Source organism: Schistocerca americana, chromosome X (assembly GCF_021461395.2).
Source record: "Schistocerca americana isolate TAMUIC-IGC-003095 chromosome X, iqSchAmer2.1, whole genome shotgun sequence".
Taxonomy (NCBI): domain Eukaryota; kingdom Metazoa; phylum Arthropoda; class Insecta; order Orthoptera; family Acrididae; genus Schistocerca; species Schistocerca americana.
Genome location: NC_060130.1, coordinates 701,183,119 through 701,200,027, shown reverse-complemented (window position 1 = coordinate 701,200,027; position 16,909 = coordinate 701,183,119). Strand labels below are relative to the sequence as shown.

Genomic DNA, 16,909 nt, shown 5'->3' with positions numbered 1-16,909 from the left:
TTTAATTACGTATGGATTGTCAACTCCATTCTTCACAGCCATACAAATAAAAATATTGAAGCAATAATGGGTATGTGGTAAAACAATTTTTTTCTGTGGTAGAAGGCATCAATTTTTTATGAAGTTTTACTACAGGAGACTGATTTTCATTGCAGACACTAAATAATCTGAGTGACAATATAATCCTTAAAACAGTTTGTTCTGCTGTATGAGAATAAAATAGATTTCTTTAATAGGAGACTGTTGTGACAATCATATTCTAGTTAAAAATTTCAAATATTGCAAAACCTGCAGTGTGTATGGAAGTACTATTCCACTCAAACACCGAGTGAGTTGGTCCAGTGCTAAGACACAGAACGCATATTCAGGAGGATGGTGATTCAAATCCCCATCTGGCCATTTAGATTAAGGTTTTCCATAATTTTCTTAAATTGCTTAAGGCAGATGGTGGCATGGTTCCTTTGAAAGAGCATGGGCAGCTTCCTTCCCCATCCTTCTCCAGTCTGAGCTTGTGCTCCATATCTGAAGAGTATCCTCATTTTCCTTCATTCCTTTCTTCCAATACAAATTATTGCACCCACAAATTCTTGTCCACTTCTTAAAACTGTGGAACTGGTTCAAGTGCTGTCTTTGTAGACTTTTAACTTTTTATTTACCTATTAATTAAATTTCAGTCAAGACAGTTATGAGTGGTCACACTGCCAGTCCTGTAAAATTAGACCCATTTGTTGTGTAAATGGCTACTGCATGCGTTTAATATATGTCTCATTCTACTCACAAAACTCGATTAAGAGTGCCAGAAAAATATTGAGTGAGAATTTACCTAAGAACTGTGTTCTACCAAGGAACACAAATTTTTAGTGAAATCTGGCAAGGGAATGCTGTTTATTTCCTTTTATTCTACTATTCTTTGCTGAAAAGCATATGCAATCACTCGATCTTTTATCGTTCATTAATTGGTCCATGCTTTCCAAACCTAATGGAAGCCATTCAGCAAAAGGCAAAGCATTTAGTCAAAAGAAGGAAAACTTGGTAGCTTTCAGAGTTATCCTTTGATGAGCTAGAACACACACACACACACACACACACACACACACACACACACACACACACCCCTAGCTTTATTTCCATTGTACACTGCGGCAAAAAAATGGCTCTTTCTTCTCAAACTGAAACTCCCAGTGGAAAGGGTGGACTGTTCCAGGGGTACTAACAAACAGCTGACATTGAAAGATCAGGTGCACAGTCCTCCTTAGAAAAAAATCATAGGAATTATTGTAAAGAGAGTAACAAAGCACAAGTGTGTCAAAACTCATTTGTAGTTGTTGAGAGAGACGAGGAGCCCATTGGAAAAAATATCTGCTTTCTACCTTCATAAAGATTCTTGCGAACTTTAATGCACATCATGGCCTTGGGGCTCAAGCAACAGAAAGAGGTCAAACAATACACTTCAACTTAGCCACAAGGTTGTTCTCAAATACTGACCTGGCATTCTGTTCATCTGCACACACAAGTATTGCAGACTGAGAAGTGGAAATTGATCTTTCTTCAAGCTACCACTTCCCTACGTGGATGTACATTCTGTGCAGAAGAGACTTTGAAAGGAAGCTGTCAAAAGGATACTCAGCAGAGCAAATTAAATGTTGTATAGCAAATTAGTGATATTTGAACATAGACACAGCATTCAGGACTGACAAGGGGAGGCCGCCAATTGTGAAATTCAGATTTGATTCATACTGCGCATAATAAAAGCTCATGGCCAGAGGTGTAATGTGGCAAAGCACCAAGATGCACTTTTCAGCCATTGTCGAGAAAATCGACAGTTAAAAGAAACCGTTGCGATGAAATACTCTCTACGATTAATAATTTTCTACATCGTTGTGGTGCAGCGGTAAGCGCTCGGGTTCGTAATCCGGAGGTCGCCGGTTTGAATCTCGCGCCATGCAATTTTTTTTTTTTTTATTTTTTTTTTTTTTTTTTTTTTTTTTTTTTTTTTTTTTTTTTTTTTTTTTTTTTTTTTTGTAATATGTGACTTACCAAACGAAAGCACTGGCAGGTCGAAAGACACACAAACATACACACAAAATTCAAGCTTTGGCAACAAACTGTTGCCTCATCAGGAAAGAGGGAAGGAGAGGGAAAGACGAAAGGATGTGGGTTTTAAGGGAGAGGGTAAGGAATCATTCCAATCCCGGGAGCGGAAAGACTTACCTTAGGGGGGGGGGGGGGGGGGAAATATATATATATAAAAAAATAATTTTTCCAGAGCGTCGTGGTGCAGCGGTAAGCGGTTCGTAATCTGAAGGTCGCCGGATCGAATCCCGCGCCATGCAACTTTTTTATTATTAGTTTTTTGTAATTCATGGCACGGGATTCGATCCGGCGACCTTCAGATTATGAACCCGAGCGCTTACCGCTGCGCCACGACGCTCTGGAAAAATTATTAATCGTAGAGAGTATTTCACCGCAACGGTTTCTTTTAACTGTCGATTTTCTCGACAACGGCTGAGAAGTGCACCTTGGTGCTTTGCCACATTACACCTCTGGCCATGAGCTTTTATTATGCGCAGTATGAATCGAATCTGAATTTCACAATTGGCGGCCTCCCCTTGTGAGTTGATCATATTGCAACTGTGAGCAATCATGTCACAGAGATATCCTTACTATAGACCTCAGACCACAGCTTTATAGCTGAAGCTTTACAGCTCTAATATTACTGGAAGTGGAAAAATTGGCTTTTACGCAGTTTTGTTCTGCTTGTGGGATGATTCTTTTAAACATAGGCCTATACTTGGTTTGCCAAATATTTGGGGAAAAAGGTAAACATCTTGTATTTTGTTAATTTTTTTCTGTGCTATATGAGTGGGCTAATTTAGAATTGATTCTGTAAGGTGTATTTGCTCTGTAAGCTGTATCTGTATTTTAAATCAATGTCTGTATTAACATCTGGGTGTTCAGTGTGAATTTACACTACTGCCCATTAAAATTGCTACACCACGAAGATGACGTGCTACAGACGTGAGATTTAACCGACAGGAGGAAGATGCTGTGATATGCAAATGATTAGCTTTTCAGAGCATTCACACAAGGTTAGCACCGGTGGCGACACCTACAATGTGCTGACATGAGGAAAGTTTCCAACCGATTTCTCATACACTAACAGCAATTGACCGGTGTTGCCTGGTGAAATGCTGTTGTGATGCCTCGTGTAAGGAGGAGAAATGCGTACCATCACGTTTCCGACTTTGATAAAGGTCGGATTGTAGCCTATCGCGATTGCGGTTTATCGTATCGCGACATTGCTGCTCACATTGGCCGAGATCCAATGAGTGTTACCAGAATATGGAATCAGTGGGTTCAGGAGGGTAATACGGAATGCTGTGCTAGATCCCAACGGCCTCGTCTCACTAGCAGTCGAGATGACAGGCATCTTACCCGCATGGCTGTAACAGGTTGTGCAGCCACGTCTCAATCCCTGAGTCAACAGATGGGGATGCAGCAGCATGGACTATCAGCTCGGAGACCATGGCTGCGGTTATCATTGATGCTGCATCACAGACAGGAGCGCCTGCGATGGTGTACTCAACGACGAACCTGGGTGCACGAATGGCAAAACGTCATTTTTTCAGATGAATCCAGGTTCTGTTTACAGCATAATGATGGTCGCATCCGTGTTTGGTGACATAGCGGTGAATGCACGTTGGAAGCATATATTCGTCATCGCCATACTGGCGTATCGCCCGGCATGATGGTATGGGGTGCCATTGGTTACACGTCTTGGTCACCTCTTGTTCACATTGACGGCACTTTGAACAGTGGACGTTACATTTCAGATGTGTTACGACCTGTGGCTCTACCCTTCATTCGATCCCTGCGAAACCCTACATTTCAGCAGGATAATGCACGACTGCATGTTGCATGTCCTGTACGGGCCTTTCTGGATACAGAAAATGTTTGACTGCTGCCCTGGCCAGCACATTCTCCAGATCTCTCACCAGTTGAGACCTGTAATGTTACAGTTCATATGTGATTTCTATTAAGTGCACTATGTTAGCAATTGCTACCTTGCCTTCCACAACTCCAAACAGCCCAAAACATTACCTTTATTCCTTTCCACTCAAAATAAATGCCCTGTGTCACAATTTAAAAGATTTCTTTGGCAGCAATCGCTTAGTAAAGCGGACTAGTTCTGCCAGAATTAATAAACAGTAATTTGACAACCAAATGATTTCATTATGTCAAACACATTGTACTTCACTAGAGAGTTCTGTGCCCATTAGCAGTTACAATTCACAGAAATTTTTAAGACATTTAGAACATAGGAAGGTTTCCTTACAGCGGGTATCTGACATAGCAGAGAACCATGTGGCACATCTTCTCCCTTCATTGAAGAAAATGCTCAAAAATGTTTTAAATGTGTATGCAAATTACATTATTACAGAAAATAAAACTTTGGATTTATTACTGCACTATTTGAACTGAGTCACAAAACAAGAAGTGATTTTCTGCGGATGGGTCTGCACTTGTTACAGCTTGAAAATTTTAATCTGTCAAAAAGAAAATGGTAGCTTTTTCCTGACTTCAGGAACTACTAATAAACGTGTATGGTTAACAATGCAGAGTTGGTCATGGAATCAGTTATAATCATTTACCTTTGCTCTAGACATGGTAGTGTCTTCTTTCATCAGTGAAGTGTTCCAATACTTTAGAGGCTCCAGTCTTCTGACTAGTCTGATGTGGCCTGCCATGAATCCTCTCCTGTGCCAACCTTTTTATCTCAGAGTAGGAATTTGCAACGTATGTCCTCAATTATTTGCTGGATGTATTCCAGTCCCTATCTTCCTCTACAGTTTTTGCCTTCAGCAGCTCCCTCTAGTCCCATGGCAGTTTTTCCATTATATCTCAACAGATATCATATCATCCTGTCCCTTCTTATCACCAAGTGAGCTACTGCTCTGGTTCGCACACTGGACTTGCATTTGGGAAGTTGCCGATTCAAACCTGTGTCCAGTCATCCTGATTTAGGTATTCTGTAAGTTCCCTAAATCACTTAAGGCAAATGCCAGGAAGGTTCCTTTGAAATGGTACACTTGAGTTCCTTCTCCATGTTCCCTAATCTGAGCTTGGCTCCCTCCCTAATGACCTCAGTGTCAACAGGATATTAAAAACGAATCTCCTTCTGCTTCTTGTCAGTGTTTTCCATATATTCTTTTCCTTGCCGATTCTGCAAATAATCTCCTCGCTCCTTACCTTATCAGACACCTAATTTTCAGCATTCTTCTGTAGCACTATATCTCAAATGCTTCAATTCTCTTCTGTTCCGGTTTTCCCACAGTCCATGTTTCACTACTGTAGAATGCTGTGCTCCAAACTTTCATTCTCACAAATTTCTTCAACAAATTAAGGCCCATATTTGATATTAGTAGACTTCTCTTGGCCAGGAACAACCTTTTTGTCAGTACTAGTCTGCATATTATGCCCTCCTTGCTCCATCCATCATGAGTTATTTTGCTGCTAGGTAACAGAATTCCTTAACTTTGTATACTTCATGAGGCCCAGTTCTGACGTTACGTTTCTCACTATTCTCATTTCTGATACTTCTCATTATTTTTGTCTTCCTTTGATTTACTCTCAATCCTTATTCTGTACTTATTAGTCTGTTTGTTCCATTTAACAAATCCAGTAATTGTTATTCACTTTGACTGAGGATACCAATGCCATCAGCAAATCTTATCAATGATGTCCTTTCACTTTGACTTTTAATCCCACTCTTGAACCTTTCTCTCCATCACTGCTTCTTTGATGTGTATATTGAACAGTAGCGGCGAAAGACTACATCCGTATCTTACAGCCTTTGCTCTGTGTCATCCAGTCTTATTGTTCCCTCTTGGTTCATCTACATATTGTATATTACTCACCTTCCATCAGCTTATCCCTACTTTTCTCAGAATGTCGAACATCTTGCACCATTTTCCATTGTTGAATGCTTTTCCTTGGTTAACAAATCTTATGAACTTATCTTGATTTTTTGTCAGTCTTGCTTCCATTATCTGCAATGTCGGAACTGCCTCTGTGGTATTTTTAGCTTTGCTAAAGCGAAACTTATCATCATCTAACCAATCCTCAGTTTTCTTTTCCATTCTTCTGTATATTCTTATCAGCAGCTTGGGTGTATGAGCCGTTAAGCTGATTGTGCAATAGTTCTCACAGTTATCTGCCCTTCCTTTCTCACAGTTATCTGCCCTTTCTATCTTTGGAATTGTGTGGATGATATTTTTCTGAAAATCTGATGTTATGTTGCCAATATCATACATTCTACACCAGCTAAAATAGTCATTTCATTAACACTTCCACACTGGACTCGCATTTGGGAGATCGACGGTTCAGTCCCGCGTCCGGCCATCCTGATTTAGGTTTTCCGTGATTTCCATAAATCACTCCAGGCAAATGCCGGGATGGTTCCTTTGAAAGGGCACGGCCGACTTCCTTCTCCTTTCTTCCCTAATCTGATGAGACCGATGACCTTGCTGTCTGGCCTCCTCGCCCAAAAACAACAACATTAACACTTCTCCTAATGATATTAAAAATTTCAGTGGTATGTTATCTATCTGTTCTCCCTTATTTGATCTTAAGTCATCCAAAGCTCATTTAAATTCTGATTCAAATTCTGGATCCCCTCTTTCTTCCCTGTCAGCTCCTGTTCGTTCTTCTATCATTTTGACTGACAAGTCCCCCCCTTCATAGATGCCTTCAGTGTATTGTTTAAAACTTCCGCTCTCTCCTCTGTGTTTAACAGTGGAATTCAAATGGGAACTCAAATGAGAATCCCTGGAGGGAAGGTAACATTCTATTCAAGAAACACTATCAAGAAAATTTAGAGAACCAGCATTTGAAGCTGACTGCCAAACGATTCTACTGCTGCCAACATACATTGCACATAAGGACCATGAAGATAACATAAGAGAAATTAGGGCTCATACAGAGGCATATAGACAGTCATTCTTCCCCCGCCCTTTTTGCGAATGCAACAGGTAGGAAATGACAAGTAGTGGTACACGATACCCTCTGCCACACACCATGCAGTGGCTTGTGGAATATCTTTGTAGATGCGGATGTAGAATTCCCATTGCACTCTTAATGTTACAACTCTTGCTTTTAATTTCACCAAAGGTTGTTTTGACTTTTCTATATGCTGAATCAGTCCTTCCAACAATCATTTATTTTTCAGTTTCTTGGTGTTTTTCATGCAGAAATTTCAGCTTAGTTTCCCAGCACTTATTATTTACTTCATTCCTAAGTGACTTATATTTCTGTATTTTCCTGATGATTTCTTTACTTCCTTCTTTTGTCGACCAACTGCATTATTTCTTCTGTTACCAATGGTTTCTTTGCAGTTACCTTCTGTGTACCTATGTTTTTCTTTCTACCTTCTGTTATTGCCCTTTTTAGAGGTGTCCATTCCTTTTCAAGTGAGCTGCCTACTGAGCTATTCATCATCGCAGTATCTGTAGCCACAGAGAACTATAAGTGTATCTCTTCATTCTATAGTACTTACGTATCCCATTTCTTTGTGCATTGATTCTAACTGACTGCTCTCTTAAACTTCACCCTACACTCCATCATTCCTATCTAAATTGTGATCCGAATCTGTATCTGCTCGTGGGTAGGCCTTACAGTCCAATATTTGGTTTTGGAATCTCTGCCCAAGCACGATGTACTCTAACTGGAATCTTCCTGTACCTCATGGCCTTTTCCAAATATACCACCTCCTCTTGTAATTCTTGACCGGAGTATTCACTATTGTTAGCTAAAATTCATTTCGTACTCAACTAGTCTTTGGTAGAGTATTAGTATTTAAGAAGTGTAGGAAGTGCTTGACAAACCACCTCATTTTGTGGTTATGATAGAATTATAACCATTTCAAGTTATGTTATGTGTAATTGAAATTAATTTGAAAAAAAAATAAATAAAAAATATAGGACTATGCTGACAAGCTTTTCTAGTTTCGTATGTAATCTTCACATCTGTCGTGTATTAATTATTATTTGCTTTCCAGGTGATGAACGATTAGTATTTCATGAAAAAACATTCCTGTCTCGTATCAGGACAACAGTCTTGTATGAAGCTGAAGGAACAGTGCAAAATATAAAGTGGAATGGCCAGTTTGTTGCCTGGGCTAGTAATATAGGGGTCAGAGTGTATGACATGTATGGACAATGTTCACTTGGCTTGATTAAGTGGACAAGGAACCCAGAGTAAGAATTTTTTTCTGTCTATAATTTTTGTTGTTTCTGTGAGTGTTGTCTTCATAAAGGAGAAATTGTGTGCTAGAAAAAAAAGCAGATTAACTATTACTATGCTACATTTTCATTTGCAGCTGAATTCCCCCCCCCCCCTTTTTTTTTATTAAATCAGGAGTGATTTTTGATACCTGTTGTTATAGTCAACTGTCATACTCTTTCCATAATGATAACAAGTTCCCTTCAGTTACACAGAACCAGAACCAGATTAAGGACTTTTTCAAAATAAAGGGCAGAAAGTCAGGAAAAATAAGTAAAGATGAGGACATGATAGAATTACCATCAATATAGGCTTAATAATAATAATTTATTTTCACATTATCTGCCATACTAGGGATGTGAAGTTAACAGTGGTATTGCATTTACAATTTGAGTGTAAATATAAACACAAATTTTACATATTTTTGAATTGAAGATGATGGTACAGACTTAAAATCACCGGTACTTGAGTAGTATTCTTAGTAGTGTGTATTTGTTGCAGAAGTTTATTGTACAAGACCATAGAAGCATGTCTAACAGAGGTGATTTCTGTCACTTTAATTACTGAAAACATCTTACAGTAGTTTCATTAGAACCTGTAACAGCTAGTGAAAATTCAATCAAGCTTCTAATATGGTTTAGATAAACTCACTCATTGTGAAAAGGACTACAAATTTTCTGCCTTTTTCACTGACACTAACGTTTGATTTCATATTCTAGTCCAACAATTTACCTTCACAGGTATGTACTTACACAGCAGTACTCATGATAAAGTTCAGCATCATCAACAGTGAAGTTCAAGGCACTAGGATTTACAAAACTGTAGAATTCTTGCACATTAATCCAGCAGATGATTTTATTTAGGATGATCCATTCCATTGGCTGAAGAGCTTCCAGAAATGGTTCCACCATTCATGAATAAATTCAGTGCAGGTATCATAGAAAGCTAGGGTGGTGTCTGTAAACTTATCAAGTATCTCTAGTCCCTCTGTTTCCAACTCACATAACTGCTGTTTTACCACAGATGACAAAAGTCTTTAGGATTTTCTTGCTTTTAATTTGTTGAGTACATTTATTTTGTCTGAAACTTCAATTATAGTTCCATTGCTTAAGTACTGTTGGAGAAAATACTTAACTATCTTGAAAGAAACCGAAAACTGGTGAATGAGAGCGAATGTTTGAAAAAAATCATCAGGACGATAAGACACTTGTTTAGGGACAGCAATCGGTATTTTAACACTTGTAAAATGTCAATGACTCATTAAACAGCTGCTAGAAGAGATAATCATCTAATTTTACTACAATCTAAAAGTTTCTTGTATTCTTCTTCAAGGAAGTTGTAGAAAGATTTTTTTTTTTCAACGCATACTGCATAAATGTGGTAGGAAATCAGCTTGAAGTCCATGTGGTGGGAAGAATCTCTCATCACTGAAATAAACTGTGCTTCTGTTACCATTTATTCCACAGCAAATGGTGCAATCACATTCATGATAACTGATTTGATTTTCATCTGCAATCGCAAGAACTTGTTGCTACACGGCGCTCATAACCTTGTTGTTGTGCACCCTAAAACACTAATCATCTTCTTGTTGCTGCACAGTGAGTTAATTATGTCAGTGGTACAGTCTGTGGACTTGAAATTGTGGTTGTAGATCACTGTGTTGTGTGCAAATGTGGCTTCTTGCACCAAAAGTTCCTTACTCATGTCTGAAAATGTCTACACCGATACATAGTTATCAGTTCTTGATTTTGAAGAGTTAACCTGAAGTGCAGCTTTATATTTGTTTGACTTCATACGAGTTACTATGTCAGTGCATCCTCCTTGTCCAATGCTGATTTTCACACCGCTGTATACTCAGCACTCTCACCCTGTCTTTTAATGAATGAGAATTCTTGTAGCATCTTACTGTTTAGTTTGCACTTGCATTTTTCTGTCATGAAAAGAGTTTATGAAAGTCACTGCTACAGACACTGGAAATGTTAAACTACTATACGACAGTAAGGCATATTAAAGCTAAAAAATGTGCAGTTGTACACTACATGATGGTACAGCAGAGTTTGTAAAAGAGCTGATATATTATTACTCACTTGACAAATAATACAGTTTACTTTTTTGTGTGCAAATGAAGTATAACGCCAGTGTCCCAAAACTTCAGGCAAACAAATCATTTTATCAGGTCAGGTCATTTTATCAGTTCTAATGAACTTACGTCTGGAAATGTGTGGTTTCCATGCTAGAGACCATTTATTCAATCATACATTGTTACAGAGACTGCAGTCTAATACATGCTATACCATGCAGCCACAGCCACAGTTACAGAATATATTGAAAATGGTTTCCACTTGTCGCAACGCAGGCATGTAAGTGTCGTAGCATGTTCTGTCTCGCACATTCACATTGACCAGGCTTCATCTGAACAGTGTCAAAGACAGCATGAATGCACAGCTCCAGTGTCTCCACATCTGGAATGGGCTCTGCATATACGGTACTTTTGAGATGGCCCCATAACCAGAAATCACATGGGTTGAGATCTGGTGAATGAGCAGGCCATGCAACAGGACCCCCTCGTCCGATCTATCTACCTGGGAAGACACAATTGAGATGTGTCCAGACATTAATTGCAAAGTGGGCTGAAGCACTATCATGTAGCAGCCACGTAACCCTTTGAATCATAAATGGTGCTTCTTGCAGCATGGGAGGCAAAGTCACCCACAAGAAATGCTGATAGTTCTGGCATGTTAGGTGACTTGAAAGAAAGGTTGGTTCTTTAGGTACGTCAGCCAGTTATCCTGACCCAAACATTCCAGCTCCACCAATGCTGATGACTCGCTGTCACCAACCATGGGGGTTCTGCATACTGTCCCACAGATGACTGTTATAAAAGTTGAAGATACCACTCCATGTAAAAGTGGCCTCATCTGTGAATAGGATGGCTGACACAAATCCTGGAATCATGGTTGCCTGATGAAAAAACCCATGACAAAACTGCTCACAATATTGAGAGTCCATTGCTAGTAACCCCTGCATGTGCTGTAAGTGTTAAGGTAGTAACAATTGTCATGGAGAATGTTCCACACTGTCATCTAGCTTACCCTGTACTGGCAGGCCAAATGCCTGATACTGACACGGCGGTCGCCTTGCACAGTGTTAATCACATTTTCCTCTGAATCTAGTGTCCGGACATTTTGGGTACACCATTCATGATTTCCTGTTTCCCGAAATGAAATTGTCTCAGATGAACAGTGAAGCACTCTTGCAAACATTGTATGCTGTGGTTGTTGTTGGCAGGGATAAGTCTCCTGATACAACCTTGCTGCCCGGTGCACATTGCCATTTGCCTTTCCATAAGTAGACACTGTGTCTGCAAGCTCCCAATTTGAATAGGGAACCAGTCTGACAAAGGTGTATCACATCCACTAGAAGGCGAAACAGCAAGAGAAGTGACTTGGACACTACATTACCAATTACTATGGCAAGAGCGGGTGCTAGGGCATGATGTATGAGGAGCAGTACCATCCTCTATGAGGAAACCAGACATACTGTAACTGTGGCTGGATGGTACAGCTCATATTAGACCACAGTCTCTGTAACAAAAGTATGATTGAATAAGTGGTGTCTAACGTGGAAACCATGCATTTCAGGACATAAGTCAATTAGACCTTTTTTGTTCCATTTTCTCTCACTGATCAATCCCTAGAGTTTGTACATGGTGGAAAAAATCACCCTGTATATTACACTACCATACTAAGCTTAACATAAATTCCATTATGTTAGTGAGGTGGCAGTCTATGGTTACCTGCAGAATGTAATGTCACTAATGTTTTGGAATTAAGGTTAAGTTTAGTGTATAATATATTCCACATTATCGCCAAACATCCATCTAAGGCTAAGATAATAAAATGCATATATTATAATGTAATGCTTATTTTATGACTGATATCGACATTGTAAACGCTTAATAGCTAAATTTGAGAGCTGCTGATGCAAGTGTGTGCAACATATTCAGCCCACATGAGAATCATTTCCACACTTATGAAAAAGTTCAATCCTTCCTAAATAAGATGGTAGGAGAAATGACAATATTTACACAGGTGTTTTTTTGTTAGTATTATTTTGTAAAATTTATGAGAAATTACTGTAACCTAGAATGGTATCATGTCAAAGCAATGGTAATGTACTTAATAAATTCCAGTAGGAGTAAATTTTGTTTCAAAAACATGTTTTGTGTAGTTAATTCACAGATTTGTCACCTTGTTATTAATGAAAAGAATGCAGAAAGTTGTAGCATATCATTGTACAAATGTAGATTGTGTAAATTTTTCTGCCTGAGGAGAAGTTATTAATGGAATTACAAAAGATTCCCTCTTCAGTCCACTACAGTTTCTCATATGTGTATGTAAATAACTTGCTACTTAATGTGCAACTAACTGAATTGCAGTAGATATTCACTGATAGAACAACATTTAAATAAATTATTGATGTATTTGCCGGCCGTGGTGGCCGTGCGGTTCTAGGCCGAATCCTGCCTCGGGCATGGATGTGTGTGATGTGCTTAGGTTAGTTAGGTTTAAGTAGTTCTAAGTTCTAGGGGACTGATGACCTCAGATGTTAAGTCCCATAGTGCTCAGAGCCATTTGAACCATTGATGTATTTTCTGCAAATACTTTCTCTTAATTTACAAAAACAAGGGAGCAAGGGGGGGGGGGAGGGGGGAGTGTATAATAGTATAGATTATCAGTTCTACACTTTGCACTTACACCAGCAATGATAAATTGCGAGTGCATGCTGTAAAATGGGAAAAATATTATATTCTAGGGATTGTTAAACAGTTTAGTTCACCCACTTGCATTTTATGTCATTGCAAGCTACAGAGAGAAACACGTCATCCAATTATAAATTTCAATATTTGTACATTCAGTAATGTCCTGTGGAAATATATTTTGAATAATCAGTATTTAAGAAATAATGTCATAATACTTGAAACCATATAATAAGAATAATATGCAATGTTAACCTGGCCCCGGGGGCCTAACAACTCTTTTGTGAGGGCACAATTGACAAACATTGGGCTCTGAGCCTTTGCAGCACTATTTCCCATTCCTTAATTGAAACAAAAACAAATGTCTCAACAGTATGCGGGAGGACGACGGTTCAATCCCGCGTCCAGCCATCCTGATTTAGGTTTTCCGTGATTTCCCTAAATCGCTCCAGGCAAATGCCGGGATGGTTCCTTTCAAAGGGCACGACCGACTTCCTTCCCCGTTCTACCCTAATCCGATAAGACCGATGACCTCGCTGCCTGGTCTCCTTCCCCAAAAACAACCCAACCCAACAGTATCTGTTTAGATCAGAGACACCTACACAACTAAGAAGGCTTGTCAGAGTAGTCCCACTGGAACCACATTTCTAAAATCAAACCTTGATTATTGTAACAGGATGCCAGAGACAAGTGTCACGCCTTGTCAGTGACAATTTCCGCCCAACAGAAACTGCTACTGTCAGTGAAGAGATGGTCCATCTGAACAAGTTTCTGAGTGAATATTGTGAAGGGAATTGCATGCAGTGACATTTGGAGTCACAAACCTCACTAAAGAATGTTGTTTACAGTGGCACATGATCTGCATTTCTTCAGTGGGCCAAACAACATGGAAACTGGATGGTAGCTGGCTGGAGGCATTTACTGTGATCCAGTGAGTCATGATTTTGCCTCTTTTCAAACACTGAGCTGTTTAAGCCACAGTGTATGGGGAGTGTAGTTCAGGTTGGAAGTGGTTCTGTGATGTTTGGGGGAGGTTTTTCATACTGTAACTTGGACGCACTCATCAAGGTTACCATGAACATCGCCCAAAATGTTTACTCAGTGACCAAGTGTTGCCCTTTCCTCTATATTTTCATGACTTGTATGTTGTCAATGCTCACATCTTCAAAGTTAAAAACAGCCGTGTTCATAGTGCTGCTCACATACATTCCCTCTTCGATGAACATTCAGCAGCATATCACCTCTACTGATACAGTAAGTAACCCAATATTAATGCCATAGAAAATGTCCTGCACTATTTGGAACAGTGGAGAAAACAAAGCAGTCAAGATCCCCACAGTTTGGTAGCTCTAGAATGTCTAATCATCAATGAATGACTTCAGCTAAATGTATCATCCATGAGGAAACTTATGGACACTCTTCCTCACTGAAGTGAGGAAGATTAATAACTACTGTAATTTCGAAAGTTTGTCTGCCTGAAAATGTACTGTTGTCCCAAGCATATTGCAACAAACGGTGTATTTCTATCGCTGCTCGTTTAGTTTTTATTGCCGTTTCAAATATACCGGTCATTTTTGAAACACCCTGTATATGATTTACAATATAGGTTTTTGCTGACGCTACCAGACAATTTCATAAATGAAAGAAAATAATAATCACACACATTTATGACAAGTAATAATTTGCTACTACCAGTAAATAAATCTTTGCTGTACATTTTATTATAAGCTTCAAAAGAATTTTTTTGCAACACACAAATACAGTCCACATTTGATGCACATGTCTCTTACCTTGGAATTGCAGCCAGGTTTCCTGCATTTTGAGGCATTCCTGGCCTCAACAAATTATGGTAGTTGGCCAACATTGTAAAACCTAACTTCTGAAATTGGTTGTAACACAGCTTTCCTTGGCTTTTTATTCACATTTTCTACATAATCTACAGCTTCAGTGTCAGAGGAATTCACTATACAAGGGTGTCCTCCTTTCCTAGCTTCTGGCACATCTTAACATCATTGTTGTTTTTACCAGTCAGTCTCATCAAGCTCAGCATGACAATCTTGTCTAAAACAAGAATTCATCATTTTCCCAATCAGATAAGTTTGCATTGCTGTCATTAAGATGAGCTTCTAATTGCACGTCAGGTAATATTTCTTGCATTGATATAGAGTGTAGAAATAACAATTATTTCAGTATTCCATTAATGAACACCAAATAGAAATTAGCAGGTATGCATTATGACTTAAGGTCCACATATGAGGACATTCAGAAAATGGGTTATTTTACAGTAACAAACAAAATTCAAATCTGAACTAATTCTCATGCTCTAGAATAGGTTTGTGTTGTCCTCATCATTTCATCATCGTTCATGGAAGTGGCGAGATTGGACTGAGCAAAGGTTGGGAATTTGTACGGGCACTGATAACCGCGCAGTTGAGTGCCCCACAAACCAAACATCATCATCATCATCATCATCATCATCTAGAATAGGTAGCAAATGTTAGGTAAGAAACACAGACTCTCATTTGTCTAATATTTAGGCGTAATAATTATTTTCATACCTTTTCAAATTGTAGAAGTAACCATTTTGTGCATACAACCATCTGTAAACTAACAGATGAATCATTGCTTGGAAGGTGCTCTGTGGTTATAAAACTAAGATCTAGAAGGTCCACACTCGTGGACCATTGGTCTATAAGCAAAAGAATATGTCTACTTACGGTGGGAAAAAATAATGAATGAAGGTCCACATGTGTTGAGCGAGGGAACAAGGAAGTTCAACATAAATGTTAAGATGGGTTGCGTAAGGACAAGGCTGTACTAGATTGGTAATAGATGTACTAGTGCAGCCATGAAAATGGAAATGTGCAAGTTAAATTTAAAAATACAGGTTGCAGGACTCTAATAGTACAAAGAGTTCGTAGTGATAAATGGTAAATCATCGAGTAGAACAGAAGTGATATCTGGTGTCCTGCAAGGTAGTGTCATAGGCCCTCTGCTCTTCCTGATTTACATTAATGATCTAGGTGATAATCTGAGCAGCCCCCTTAGATTGTTTGCAGATGATGCTCTAATTTACCAACTAATAAAATCATCAGACAGTCAATTCCAGTTAAAAAATGATCTAGAGAGAATTTCTGTATGGTGCAAAAAGTGGCAATTGGCACTAAACAAAGAAAAGTGCGAGGTCATCCACTTGGGTACTAAAAGAAATCCGATAAATTTTGGGTATATGATAAATCGTACAAATCTAAGGGCTGTCAATTTGACTAAATATGTAGGAATTACAATTATGGGCAACTTAAATTGGAAAGACTACATAGATAATATTGTGGGGAAGGTGAAACAAAGACTGCGCTTTGTTGGCAGAACACTTAGAAGATGCGACAAACCCACTAAAGAGACAGCCTGTATTACACTTGTCCATCCTCTGCTGGAATATTGCTGTGCGGTGTGGGATCCTTACCAGATGAGATTGATGGAGGACATCGAAAAAGTGTAAAGAAGGGCAGCTCATTTCGTGTTATCATGCAATAGGGGTGATAGTGTCACTGGTATGATACGCGAGTTGCAGTGGCAGTCACTGAAACAAAGGCGGTTTTCTTTGCGGCGAGATCTATTAACGAAATTTCAATCACCAACTTTCTCTTCCGAATGCAAAAATGTTTTGTTGACACCCACGTATGTAGGGAGAAATGATCATCACAATAAAATAAGAAAAATCAGAGCTCGAACAGAAAGATTTAGGTGTTCCTTTTTCCCAACATGCCATTGGAGAGTGGAATGGTAGAGAAATGGTATGAAAATGGTTCAGTGAAACCCCTGCCAGGCCCTTAAGTGTGAATTGCAGAGTAACCATGTAGATGTAGATGA

General features: G+C 39.0%; 1 protein-coding gene across 1 annotated transcript in view; it reads left to right on the top strand.

Moving 5' to 3' along the window:
* LOC124555791 (vacuolar protein sorting-associated protein 41 homolog) overlaps positions 1-16,909 on the top strand; it is a 134,952-nt gene that overhangs the window by 27,800 nt on the left and 90,243 nt on the right. The window contains exon 5 of the mRNA XM_047129852.1: positions 8,057-8,255. Within this exon, the coding sequence (XP_046985808.1) occupies positions 8,057-8,255 (199 nt within the window). The remainder of the gene's footprint in view (positions 1-8,056; positions 8,256-16,909) is intronic.